Source organism: Polypterus senegalus, chromosome 12 (assembly GCF_016835505.1).
Source record: "Polypterus senegalus isolate Bchr_013 chromosome 12, ASM1683550v1, whole genome shotgun sequence".
Taxonomy (NCBI): domain Eukaryota; kingdom Metazoa; phylum Chordata; class Cladistia; order Polypteriformes; family Polypteridae; genus Polypterus; species Polypterus senegalus.
Window position 1 is genome coordinate 158,924,058 of NC_053165.1, and position 14,496 is coordinate 158,938,553.

General features: G+C 41.0%; 1 protein-coding gene across 1 annotated transcript in view; it reads left to right on the forward strand.

Annotated features, from left to right (window-relative positions):
* The window catches only part of LOC120540030 (podocan-like), a 49,049-nt gene that overhangs the window by 5,613 nt on the left and 28,940 nt on the right, over positions 1-14,496 (forward strand). The window contains exons 2-3 of the mRNA XM_039770480.1: positions 3,928-4,106; positions 12,779-13,015. Coding sequence (XP_039626414.1) covers positions 4,083-4,106; positions 12,779-13,015 — 261 coding nt within the window. The 5' untranslated portion in view covers positions 3,928-4,082. The remainder of the gene's footprint in view (positions 1-3,927; positions 4,107-12,778; positions 13,016-14,496) is intronic.

Genomic DNA, 14,496 nt, shown 5'->3' on the forward strand with positions numbered 1-14,496 from the left:
GCTCCTCTCTCTCGCCTTGATTTACTTCTTTCTCTGATTTCCTTGTCATCGTTTTTTTTTTTTCTTTTTTCACTCTGTTCCGTCCCGGAGCATCTGGCTCCCAGGCAGCTGCCAGAGATGGAAGGAAGTGATCCAAGCGGTCCTGAATGCGCCCTTGAGCTGAGACAGCCGGACTCGGGGCTCCGTGGCGGGTCGCTGCCTGCGCAGAAACTCCTGCAGGCGATGCGTTCCTGGCAGCCCCGCTGGCTCAGTCCTGCTTGTTTTCATTTTCGTTTTTTCTGGGGGACTTGGGGTCATCAGCATCACATCCTGCAATATCCATGCCAGGCGATTTGGGCGATTATTCAGCCCAACTCTCCGATGTCCAAATGCTCCGTGAATTCGTTATCCTTCTCGAGTTTCATTTGTTTAAACTGTTACAGCGAGAGGCTTAGGCGTAACTTGTGAAACTATTTTTAAAAGCATGCAAAAAAAAAAAATAAATCATATTGTCTTTTTTTTTTAATTCCGGTGTCTCTCTCGCCTTCCTGAACGTTGCTATAAATGTCGTTTAAAGTTTATGGAACAGAGAGACTAATTAATACGTCTCAGTGGCTGCCATTATTATTAGTCAGTCATTTTCCAACCCGCTATATCCTTACCAATCCCAGCCAACACAGGAAACAAATCCTGGAAAGTGCGCCAGCCCACCGCAGGGCACACACACGGGACAGTGTAGGATCGTCAATGCACCTAATCTGCATGTCTTTGGACTGTGGGAGGAAACCCACGCAGAAACGGGGAGAACATGCAAACTCCACGTAGGGTGGACCCGGGAAGTGAACCCGGGTCTCCTAACAGCGAGGTAACAGCGCTACCCACTGCGCCACGATGATGATGATGATGATGATGCTGCTGCGTCACAAGGACCGCTTACGCACATTTGCACGGCCTCAACTTCAGATTTTCACTTCATACTGATTTTTGTAAGGTGGGAATAAAACGCGTGAACGGGAAGAAAATCACAGGGAGAACACGCAGACTCTACGTGGAGAATAAATGGATGTAAAGATTTTGAACAACTGACCATCTTGCCGCGCCACTCAGTCTTTAATAATTATAATATTAAAACAGTACTCCTTATGCTGCCTAGGTGTTCATGTCCCGACCAGGGTCCTAAGTTTTAGCTCAGCACTTCGTGGAAAATGTAAGCGATTCCCATCAGGGCGATCTTCTGCCCTTCCGCATGGGCTGTGCGGTGACCTGGCAGCTCCTGCAGTTTCTTCTCGAATCTTTTCTCCGAGCACCACAACACACACTGTAGTCTTAATGCCCCACATCCTGTTGATCTCACTCTTGGCACTATTATTATTATTATTACAGTCTTTTTAAGTGTTCTCAGTTTGTGCTGGCTACTTTTTACTAGAAACCCACCAGATTCCTTCGGTCTTAGTATCCGATGGTCAGGACTTTATGAAGTATGGGCACTTCGAGGAGGGCGATCTTCTGCACCTTGGCGGCATTCGTTTTACCCGGCAGTTCATCAAAATATTGTTATCATTATTATTCCATCGCCTGTTGTTCTGGGCTGTGCAGACAGGAAAGCCTCAGGTACCCATCAGCCTTGAGAAAATTACGTTATGCATGATTCAGCCCAACTTGTATTGTCAAGTGCTACCTGATCATTTTATAAAACACCACCAGGCTCATCCTATAAGGAGGGTGCTATATAAAAAGAAGGCTGTTACAACACCATACAAAGGAAGTATATTACATTTAGACATGAAATGCACTAATAGATAGATAGATAGATAGATAGATAGATAGATAGATAGATAGATAGATAGATACTGTTTAATGATAGATAGATAGATAGATAGATAGATAGATAGATAGATAGATAGATAGATAGATAGATAGTAATTCTTTATATACAATTGCTAGAAATTAAAATAACAGTATCATGGATGTCAAGGTATATATGACAGAAGGATTAAAGGCACCATATTAAATAAGGTATATGGGGTGAAAAACATATAACCACAGGTGAAAGGATCTATATTATAGATAACAAAAACAACAGCATTTATTAGTACATTTTCATACAAACAATGTAGCTCAAAGTGTTTACAAGATGAAATAAGAAGAAAGTTAATATAAAACATAAACAAGATTAGGCAATAATATTGCGCAGTATTTAACAAAGAAAAAGGTAAGGTCGGATAGCTATGAGGACAGAAAAAACAAAAAGAGTTGAGTTAGGCTGGAGGAAAAACAAAATCTGCAGATAGATTGATAGATAAATTTGAAAGGCACTATATAATAGATATGAAAGGAACTTATCGATAGATAGATAGATATGAAAGGCACTATATAACTGATAGATATAGACAGATTTGAAAGGCACTATTTAATAGACAGATAGATATTAAAGGCAATATATAATAGACAGATAGATACGAAAGGCACTATATAATAGATAGATAGATGTGAAAGGTACTACAGAATACAGAGAGAGGTTGGGAGCATGCGCTGATAGCGCGTTGCCGCACGCACCACACAACGAACCACAAGGATTGGGACATGGGACATCATGGGTGACATCTCAGCACCACACTGTTTTACGGTGGCTGGAGTGCCAATCCTGCCGTCAACCCCAAGTTTTCCCTGTAAGTTGGATGTAAGATAGATGGGATAGGAGAGGCGCTAGAGAGTCAAAGGAGAAAAGCACAGTATTATTGATGTGAAAGGCAATGTATAAAATAAAGATAGAAGTGAAAGGCACTATAGACATAAACGACATAATAAGACATATAGATAGATGGTAGATAGTAGTGTATTGGGCATTGCATAAATAGAGATTAAAGGTACAGACACATAGATACTAAAATAGCGTGAAAGCATAAGAGAAATAGACAGAGAAAAGACACTTAGAAAGATAGATATGAAAGACACATAAACTAACGTGAAAGCATTGAGATTAAAGGCACTAGACAGATAGATCTGACATGTGCCATAGTGTTCCCCACAATTAGACGGACGGTGGGCAGCTCGATGGCCGATCTGGGCGCCAATGCTCTTTAAATATAGCACGGGCGCAACTTTGTCAATTCAGAGAAGATTACGTCGATTTGGCTGTCGCGCTCTGAGCCTGGCAGTGACTGAGCAGGCTGCCTTCCGTCAGTGATGGGGTGTCAGGGAGAGAACAGTCTGGAGGCGAATGAATTGTGGAGCAATGTATATACAGCAGTAGAAGCTGCCCCGTCCTGAAGTAGAGGGTCTCACCTCCGTTTTTGCGGTCCCCCACAGGGAGGATCATTGCTGTGTCTTCTTCTCTTGCTTATTCCCGTTCCTGATCCAGAGCGCCTGCAGGAGTTCAAGTCTCCCACGAGCGCTACAGCCGATTATCAGGTTGTGACAAGCACAGGGGACCTCTTCTGTCAAGATACAAGCAGGACAGGCTTGCTTTATAGCGCCTTCCTGTTTAAATGAAAATGACTGAAAGATGTGTTCATGCATTATCTTTGTGTATATTAGGAGCGCCAAGAGTGGCAGACAAGGCTCTGCGTGTTGCGAACGGACCTCAGGGCTTATCAGGGTGCCTTGTTTTTGAGAGTTTGGTGCCAGGAATATTTCAGCATGTCCTCCAAATGTGCGCTCGCCGTGCCAGACTTTGTCTTTTCTTCATCACCGCCAGAAATAAACTTCATGTGTGACAAACGGGAATGTGCGCGCTTTAGCAACAAAAAGAGAAAGAAAGGAAGGGGACATACCAATACAGAGAGGGGGAGCGAGGGATTAAAAGAAAGGGACGGAAAAAACGGAGAGAGAGCGAGAGACGAGGGAGGAGTGCGAGACACAAGACGTGGAGAAAGAGACAGAACTGGCAGTCAGGAGTGACCCTCTGCTGGTCCGACGCGCTCATTTTCTCTGTGATTTATTCTGTAGGAAGTGAAAAAAAAATCGGAGCAGGTTGCGCAGCTGAGAACATTTCGGAATATTAGGACGCTAAATTGGGGGCGCTAGATGGTCCTTCCAATGACGTGCATAAAGAAGGGTGACCTGAAGTAAACCACAGCCCTCCACCCCCAATCACACCGGAGATGGACACGGGACGACGTGGACAGGTAAGGTTGACCAGCATAGTGTCTCGAATGTTCTTCAGCATCCTGCCCACTGCCGCATCTTTGTCATATGCTTTTGCCCGAACCTCTCCGATAAGCTTCAGGTTTTTATTATCTTGTCATGCTGAGGACCGATGATGTGTTTAACATTATAGCATGTCCACTGCTGTCCATTAATAAAGTGGATTTCAACCTGCAGACTTTCCAGATCAAACCAATTTGTTTCGCGAAATCCAAACCCCGGCATCAGACAGCAGCCGAATACTTCACGTCTTGTTTTGACGTTTTCACCTGTGAATGAACACTTTCACTTCATGGCCTTCCAGTCGGCATTCTTCATTATCTGCGCAGCAGGTTTAGACTTAAGAATTTAACTTTAAATGCTACGGGAAAACTCCATTCTCTTCATCTCCTCGGGCTCCATCCTTCAAGTGGGCGATGGAAAGACGTGAAAAGGGGCTATATATATAGAGAGATGAAGAAATGAAAGGCACTACATGATACATAGATAGACAAATGCGAAAGGCACTATATGATAGATAGCTAGATAGATAGATGTGAAAGGCACTATATTATAGTTGGATAGATAGACAGATGTGAAAGGCACTATATTATAGATAGATAGATACGAAAGGCACTATATGATAGATAGATAGATAGATAGATAGATAGATAGATAGATAGATAGATACATATGAAAGGCACTATATAATTGATAGATAGATAGATATGAAAGGCACAATATGATAGATAGATAGATAGATATGAAAGGCACTATATGATAGATAGATAGATACATTAGGAAAGGCACTATATGACAGATTGATAGATGGATGGGTAGGAAATACATTACATAAAATAAAGACAGATGGATTTTATAGTTACTATGCAGTATAATAGAAAAGTACTATTTAATAGATAAAGAAATCAAATTGATAGATATTGATAGTTAGGAAAGGTGCTATGCAGTATAATAGATAGATAGATGTAAAAGGCACCGTACAATTAATAATTAAAGAGAAGAAAGGCATTATATAAAAAAAAGATAAATGGGATAGGAAAGGCACTATATAAAACAGTTATATAGATAGACAGTAGTGAAAGGCACTATATTATAGATGACAGTGTATATAAGAAAGACTATGTAAAATAAAGATATATATTAAAATGACCATGCAGTATAATAGATATGAAGGCACTATATAAAAAAAGAGGTACAGAGGTGAAAGGCACTATATTATACTTTTCACCTCCTTGGACTTCATCCGTCAGTGCACACTTTTACTTCATGGACTCCAAGTGGACCTTTTTCACTTTCTGTACAGCAGAATTAGAATTCAAATCAATTTGAAATGCTAGGAAATCTCAATTCTTTCCACCTCCTCCTCAGGCTCCATCCTTCAAAGGAAATTGATTGTGCCTTTTAAAGGGGTATAATAGAAAATGAAATTGCAAATCCACATTCCATATGAAATACTGCAAACCATCGTCTCCCTAAACAGCTGTCACCACTTTTTTATACTTTGGAGATTTTTAATTTAAAGTGTAATTGCTTAGTGCTATGAGGACCAGTGGTGAAAGTGCAATTTTTAGAAAGTCTTTCTTTTTATAAGCTTGATATCAAATTTTATAAACATGATTTCAAAATGACAAAATGCGTAATGTGAATTGAAAATCAGCACATAAATTAGCATTTAAGCTCTCTTTTTTATAGCAGTTTTTAAAAATGTGATATCAGATTTCAAAAGCGCGATATCAAATTTTAAAAGCCTGATATCAAATTTTATAAACATAATATCAAAATGACAAAATACGATATGAGAATTTAAAATCAGCATATACTGTATATTAGCATTTAAGCTCTCTTTTTTATATCAGTTTTTAAAAACTTGATATAAAATTTCAAAAGCTCAATATCAAAATTTAAAAGCGTGATATCAAATTTTATAAGCCTTATACCAAATTTAATAAACATGATATCAAAATGACAAAATACGATATGAGAATTGAAAATCAGCGTATACATTAGCATTTTATCTCTCTTTTTTGATGTCAGTTTTTAAAAACTTGATATCAGATTTCAAAAGCATGCATCAAATTTAAAAAATCATGACATCAAATTTCAGAAGTGCAATATCAAAATTTAAAAATCTTGCTATCAGATTTCAGAAGCTCAATATCAAATTTCCAAGTGTTGATAAAGTTGATATCAAATACCTACCTCTTGATAAATATTTAAAACTGATGATATCAGCGTTGTAACTGCTGCTATGAAGGAGAACAGATTAACGTTTTGCCATTGCCGGTGCCTAACCCAACCCTGAAGAGGGTACAAGTCCACAGGGCACACTTGGGCACAGAGCATCACTCACTGATACGTGTTATGTTAAACCAGGGTCTTTACCATTTTGTTTATTTTTGTCTTCTGGATATTATCATTGATGTAACTTTTGTTATTTATAATTATTATTTATATAATTATGTATTTTCCATCAGTTTTGTTAACTGATTGATTTCCATGTGTAGATGCTTGTTCTGCAATGTCTCTAGTGTTTTGTGGGTGGTTCCCCAAGAGGAGTGGAGGGGCACCTGTCTGTCACCATTGATGGACCACCCCCAGCCCTATAAAGGCTGATGGGAAATGTAATATCTCTATGGTACATTGTATGCACTTTGTGGTCGGTGAGTTTTTCCTTTTCTGCGATCATAACAGTTACTTCAGGTTGGCTTTTTTTGACTCACTGGTACGAGAAGCCCCCCACATATGATATACCATTTGACTCGTCTTGATGTCTAGTTATGCAATAAATTGAGCTTTTAGGGGTTCCCCCCTATTTATGTTCTACTAGACCCACAAAACCCATATTTTTAGGAATATTTTGGATAATATTTTGTGCAGGAAATGACATCCTTATGAAAAAGAGCAAACCAATAGGTGTCTTCAGCAAATGAGGACTTGTCGGCGTGTATGCCACATCAACCGACCTCATAATGAGATACGAGGGTTCAAGTTTTCAGAAAACTTCAAATAAAATGGGGATCAGTAATATTGGCACGTGGAGTGCCGTTTTATGCTCTTTCGAGGTTGCTGATCACAATATGATTATATTTATGATATTTGATTATCAAGCAATGGTCCTATCTCTCTAAGAGCCGCTGCCAGAAGGTGCAAAAAGTTCAAACATAAGCTTGTGAGGTATCGTTTTAGACTATTTCAAGGCCGCTGATTACGGATATGATGCTATATTTAATTTTTGATTCTTTACTAAAGCTCTAGCTATCTCTGGACCTCTATTAGAGTGTTAACAATGACAAATTTCTATCTCAATCAAGAGCTTTCTGACCTTTTAATATTTCATATATCTGACACAGCTATTCTTGTTCCACCTTATATATAAAAAGGGTGACAGGGCAGATCCAAGCAACTATAGGCCAGTAAGCTTAACGTGCATCACAGGAAAATTAATAGAAGGAATTATTAAGGAAAAGATTGAGCAACACCTGGCAAGGACAGAAGTTTCACTGAACAGTCAGCACGGAGTCAGAAGAGGGAGGTCGTGTTTTACTAACGTGCTGGAATTCTATGAGGAGGCAGCAAAAGGATACGATCAGAGTGGAGCTTACGATATTACTTATCTGGACTTTCAGAAAGCATTTGAGAAGGTGCCACATGAGAGGTTGGGCATCAAACTAAAAGAAGTTGGAGTTCAGGGTGATGCTTATAGATGAGGGCAGAATTGGCTCAGACTCGGGAAGCAGAGGGTGATGGTGCGAGGAACCTCATCAGAACTGGCCGATGTTAAGAGTGGTGACCAGCAGGGGGCAGTGCAGGGGCCGCTGCTATTTGTAATATATATAAATTATTTAGATAGGAATAGAAGTAACAAGCTGGTTAAGTTTGGAGATGATACCAAGATAGGTGGACTGGCAGATAATTTGGAATCCGTTATTTCATTAAAGAAGGACTTGGATAGCAGACAGGCTTGGGCAGATTTGTGGCAGATGAAATTTAATGTCAGTAAATTTAAAGAATTACATATATGAAGTGAAAATGTTAGGTCTGAATACACAATGGGCGGTCGGAAAATCGAGAGTCCATCTTATCAGAAGGATTTAGGAGTTGTAGTGGACTCTAAGCTGTTGACTTCCCGACAGTGTTCAGAGGTTATTAAGAAGGCTAACAGAATGTCAGGTTATATAGCGCCTTGATGTGTGGAGTACAAGTCACAGGAGGTTCTGCTCAGGCTTTATAACACACTGGTGAGGCCTCATCTGGAGTCCTGAGGGCAGTTGGGGTCTCCAGGCTACAAAAAGGACATAACAGCACAAGAGAAGGTCCAGAGAAGAGCAACTCGGCTGAGTCCAGGAGTGTAAGGGATGAGTTATGAGGAAAGATTAAAAGAGCTGAGTCTTTAATGGAGATGAAGAGGAGACCTGACTGAAGTGTTTAAAATGATGAAGGGAATCAGTCCAGTGGGTCGAGACGGTGACTTTAAAATGAGTTCATCAAGAACACGGGGACACAGTTGAAAACGTCTGAAGGGTAAATTTCACACAAACATTAGGACGTTTTTCTTTACACAAAGAATGATAGACACTTGAAATAAGAGACCAAGTAGGGTGGTAGACAGTAAGACGTCAGGGACCTTCAAAACTCGACTGGAAGAAATAAGTGGATAGGACTGGCGAGTTTTGTTGGGCTGAGTGGCCTGTTCTCATCCAGATTGTTCTTGTGTTCTAACGTTATGAAGTAAATCATTCCATTTCTTATGAACACCTCAAATTAGGGCAGCTTATGCCAATTTAGAGTTTAGTTATTTCTTGTATTCACCGGCTTGTTGACTCTTTTGTTTCTATTCTTTGAAGTGATAATTTCCAGATTATGTTTTTGGGTTTTGCTTGCTTAGAATTGCCTTGTTGGCAACTACTTTTGCCCCTTTTTAGCTCTTTTGACTGTTTTGTTATTTTTTTGATTATTGTGGAATAAATCTCATTTTTATAAAGATTCTTTGTTTGGCCTTTCATCCACAATCCGGAGGTTTACGGTCACCCTTCCTCTGGTAAGGTTTGTGAACCTTACTTATAATTGTGAATTTTTGAAGCTAAGCATATTTTGGCGTGGAGGCCTCACATCACTTTTGGCCATTTTGGGTGAGTGGATCACAACAACAAGTTAGCCGTTTGAAAGCTGCCAATTACCCAAACACCCTCAAGTAAATCTCAGCGTCATCTATGTGCATAAAATCGTAAGCTGGTTTGTCAATCACACTCAAAACGGCTGAACTAATATTCACAAAAGTCTGCTTGTGCATTGCCATTGCCCTGACTTAATATCTAGGAGAGAAGGGTTAATTCAATTCAATTCAAGTTTATTTATTGTCATATATACTGTAGATAACAATGGGACATCATTACCAATAATGAAATTCTTGGACTAAAATACATACTAAAATAACACTTCACATTCATAAAAGAGTAAAAAATAAAATATAATGTGTGAGGGTGCCATTCAAAAAGCAGTGCCGGCATTGGGACTGCAGTAGGAGTGTGCTGGGGCTGATGGGAGGATATCATCAGAATGCAGAAATGTTTGTACCAGCCGAAGTCTAAATCTCATCTCATCTAAAACCACGGGTACAGCGTCTCCTTCCTCAAATACTTTACATACCATTTTTATTGTCTCGATGGATTAACACGTACATACGTCTTTTTGTCTCATTGGGGACTGTTTTTAGCCATGTTGAGTCTCCAAAGACAGTTTTTCCTCGTTTATTTATACCCGGGCAATATAACACTTGACTGAAGGATTGGCGCCATGCACGACTAAACCTCAATGTCCTTCTGGTGATGGCACTTGAATACAGCTTCCAGCTCTGCCTGGGATTCTCCTCTTTCATGCCAATGGCAGTCCTGAGACAGGCTTTTAAGCCACTTAGACCCTCAGATGTGTTGTATTATGGATGGGTGCCCTGAGGAGGACTGGCATCCCTTCCAGGGTGGGTCCCTGTTCTGTGCCCATTCCTTTTGGAGTAGGCTGATCTCTCAATGAAGTTTGGCAGAAACTTCAGCTTAATCTAATTTATCAATGAAAACAGCCAACCTGTATTCTATATAGCGCCTTTATTCAGCAATTGCCACGCCAAGATGCTGCTTACACTGACTTGGTCAGGGTGTCAGTGGCTGGCATGAAACTGTGAGTCTTAGCCACCACCACTCCCTCATTACCTGGGAAATCCCTCAGTGAAACCCTCTGACTATTAGAATTCAGGCTGTGGGCCGCACCTCAGGTAGTCTTACCATGGATGGTAGCGTCACCGACTGTATGAGGTGACAGCATGCAAACACCGCATGTGTCAGTGAGCCACACGGACCCCGCAGCGTGACGGACGTCAGCTCCTGGCGGGCGCTCAGCACACATTTAGACAAGTGCACCATGGGACTTTGGGGGAGGACCGTAATTAAAAACACTTCTCACTGAAGACGGGCGGCCTGCCAGCTCACTGCCAGATGTGTGGAGGTCAGCGAGAGTGGAAAAACACGTTTTAGTTTAGATTTCATTATCCACCATCCATGTAGTGAGCGTTCTTATTTGTGAACAGTTTTGTGGAGGGGTGGGGGTCAAAGCCCAGCAGCATGGGGGCACGAAGATGGAAACAGTCCTGGACAGGCTGCCAGTGCATCACGGGACCCACTCAAACATTCAAATGGGGGGTGGCTTAGAGTTGGTAATTTGCTGTGCATATCTTTGTGATGTGAAGAAGAAAACCCGCCGACTCGAGAAGAAAATGCAGGCTGCAGCCCAGGATATGAATGAACCCTTTAGTACATTTCATATTTAGTTTATATAGCGCCTTTCATACCTATCAATATGTTATATCATGCCTATCATATTTATCTCTAGTAAATAGTTCCTTATGTAAATATCTATTTTATATAGCGTCCTTCATATCTATCTATCTATCTATACTTATACAATGCCTTTTATATCTATTATATAGTGCCTTTCACATCTATTTATCTATCTATCTATCAATCAGTGTTTTCACATCTATCTATCTATCTATCTATTTATCTATCTATCTATTAGTGTTTTCACATCTATCTATCTATCTATCTATCTATCTTTCTATCTATCTATCTATCTATCTATCTATCTATCTATTTATCTATCTATCTATTAGTGTTTTCACATCTATCTATCTATTTATCTATCTATCAGTGTTTTCACATCAGTGTTTTCACATCTATCTATCTATCTATCTATCTATCTATCTATCTATCTATCTATCTATCTATCTATCTATCTATCTATCTATCTATCTATCTATCTATCTATCTATCTATCTATCTATCAGTGTTTTCACATCTATCTATCTATCTAATGGTGCTTTTACATCTATCTATCTATCTATCTATCTATCTATCTATCTATCTATCTATCTATCTATCAGTGTTTTCACATCTATCTATCTATCTAATGGTGCTTTCACATCTATCTATCTATCTATCTATCTATCTATCAGTGTTTTCACATCTATCTATCTATTTATCTATCTATCTATCTATCAGTGTTTTCACATCTATCTATCTATCTATCAGTGTTTTCACATCTATCTATCTATCTATCGTGCCTTTCACAGCTATATATCATTCTTATAAAATGCCTTTTATTTATATTATATAGTGCCTTTCACTAGAGAATCCAATCGGGAGCCCGGGATTCCCGAACATTTTTCATTCCCGCATTCCCAGGAATGAAACTGCTGTAATTCCCGGGAAACCGGAAATGGCCAAGGTCGCATATATAGCATGTAAAAGTGTAAAACTCGATCAAGAAATAACAGAGTTATAGTTGAAAATAATTAAGTGGCACATTTGTTTTGGCCCACGGTGTAGTGTGTTGCCAGTTAATTCAGTCAACAGCAGACCAGCAGCAGTCGTCAGTCTCCCGGCTCCCACTAAGACTGAGTACAGTGGACTGGGAGGAGTCTGCACTCTGCAGCTCACAAATGCCAGGACAGGGCAGACTTCATTGACGTCTGTCAGACAACAGCTTTGAACAGCAACTTGAAATTGCAATGCGTCCGTCTGTTCCAAGAAACTGGATGCATCAGTAAAATCTGAAATGGCGGCGTTTCAGAGCAACGGCAAGTGTGGGCGTTGTTTAGAACAAGTGTATCAGTATCCGATGACTGTGCTGCCTACTTCAGTGGAGGCAGAGCGTGCTTTCTCAGCGGCTGACTTACTCTGCACGAAGGTGCACTCTCGCCTAAACGACCACACACTGGACGCATTGTGCTTTCTACGCTGTTATTACCACAACTAACTAGATACATGTACTGATATGACAGCATGAACTGTTTGTAGATAAGGTTAGTCTTTTATTGGTATCAACATATTGCAGCAGTTTTATTAAAAATAAGTGTCGGTCCTTCTAAAACCATTCACATGTGAGATGCCCGTGCACTGTGTCATCCCTGGGAGCCTGGGATTCCCGGGAATGACATGCGGGATTCCCGAATTCCCGGGATTGGATTCCCTACCTTTCACTTCTCCCTGTGTCTGTTGAGTCATAGTGTCTTAGTGTAATGGTCAGTGTTAGCCGTGTAAGGCGCCATATTAGCTGTCGCCCCACTGACTGTCCTCTCTTCCTCCCTCCCACCCCCTCACCTCAGTCTCCTCTGTGGTGGCCCCTGCTGTTTCTTCTCTCTCTGTCTTCACAGCTCCTTTCCCAGGCTCCTCTCTACGATGAAGAAGAGATGCCCGCGTTGCCGCCCTCACCAGGTGATCCGAGGGGAGCGTGCCCTGCTCAGTGTGACTGTCCCACGTCAGAGGCAGTGGAGTGCGGGGGGGTGGACCTGACGGCCTTCCCGTCTAATCTGTCCAACTCCATCCAGCACCTCTCACTTCAGGTACTTGAGCACAGAAGCGAGGTCAGTGGAGCGCGGTCGGTACGTTTTGAATGTGGTGCTCTGTTTCCACTGTGGACTCGGCTGGAGTTCATGGACGCTGTGGTCACTCTGGTGATTTAACAGTATGCCGTGACGCAGCTCCTCTTTGTTCTCACCCTTGAACTTGAATTGGCTCCTTCGGCTCCTTTTTTCCGTTCTTCCTTGGTCCCATATGTATTCCTGTTTCTCATTTTTTTGGCCTTCTGCTTTTGACTTTTCGCCTCTTGCTCTGGTTCTGCCTTTTGGCTTTGCCATTCACAATTTGAAAATGTCTTTAGCTGGATTTCCGTTTGTCCTTTTCTTTTGTGTTCATAAGAGTCCCTTCAGGTGCCTTCTGACTCTACGGTACAAGAAAACCCCCCACATACGATACACCATTCCAGTCCCTTTTATGGTATCCCCCTGTTTTTGGTCACCTTCACCCAAAGAAAAAAATTTCATTGTTAGCGCATTTTTGGAGCAGATTTTGTGCAGGAAATCACACCCTTATGACGAAGAGTAAACTAATGGATGTCTTCATCAATAATCATCAGAAGGACTTGAAGCTGTGCAGGCCACATCAACCGACCACCAGGGTTCATCCCCCTAATGGGATACTGGGGGTCAACTTTTCACAAAGGCTTAGAAAAATGGGTTGCTAATCACAAATGTGATGATATTTTTGACATTTGATTTTTACTGGTGGTCTAATAACCACTCCTGGAAGGTTAAAATGGCAAACTTTAAAAAACAGGTATGTGGGGTATCGTTTTAGGCTATTTTAAGGTCAGTGATTATGAATATCCATCCATCCATTACCCAACCCGTTATATCCCAACTACAGGGTCACGGGGGTCTGCTGGAGCCAATCCCAGCCAACACAGGGTGCAAGGCAGGGTGCCAGCCCTCCACAGGGCACACACACACACCAAGGACAAACTAGGGATCACCAATGCACCTAACTTGCATGACTGTGGGAGGAAACCGGACCACCCGCCGGAATCCCACACAGACATGGGGAGAACATGCAAACTCCATGCATGGAAGACCCGGGAAGTGAACCCGGGTCTCCTAACTGCGAGGCAGCAGCGTTACCCACTGCGCCACCATGCTGCCCAATTATGAATATGATTTTTTTTTTTTAATCTTTGATCCTTTTCTAGGAATCTGGCCCTCTCTATGGACCTCCATCAGAGGGGGAAAAAATGACAAATTTCTGTTACAATCGAGACTATTTAGACTTTAAACATTTCAGTTGAAGCACACATTTTAATATCTCAAATATCTGATGCAGCTGTTCTTGTTTATCATGTACTTTGGCCTCATGAAGTAAATCATTACTTTTCTTATAAACACCCCGAAATTGGGGGTTTGGGCTTGCACTCATTCAGATTTTTTGAAGTTTGGATTCCCTAACTCATTTAGAATTCCCTTCTCTTGTTTTATATTTTTTGAAATGACTT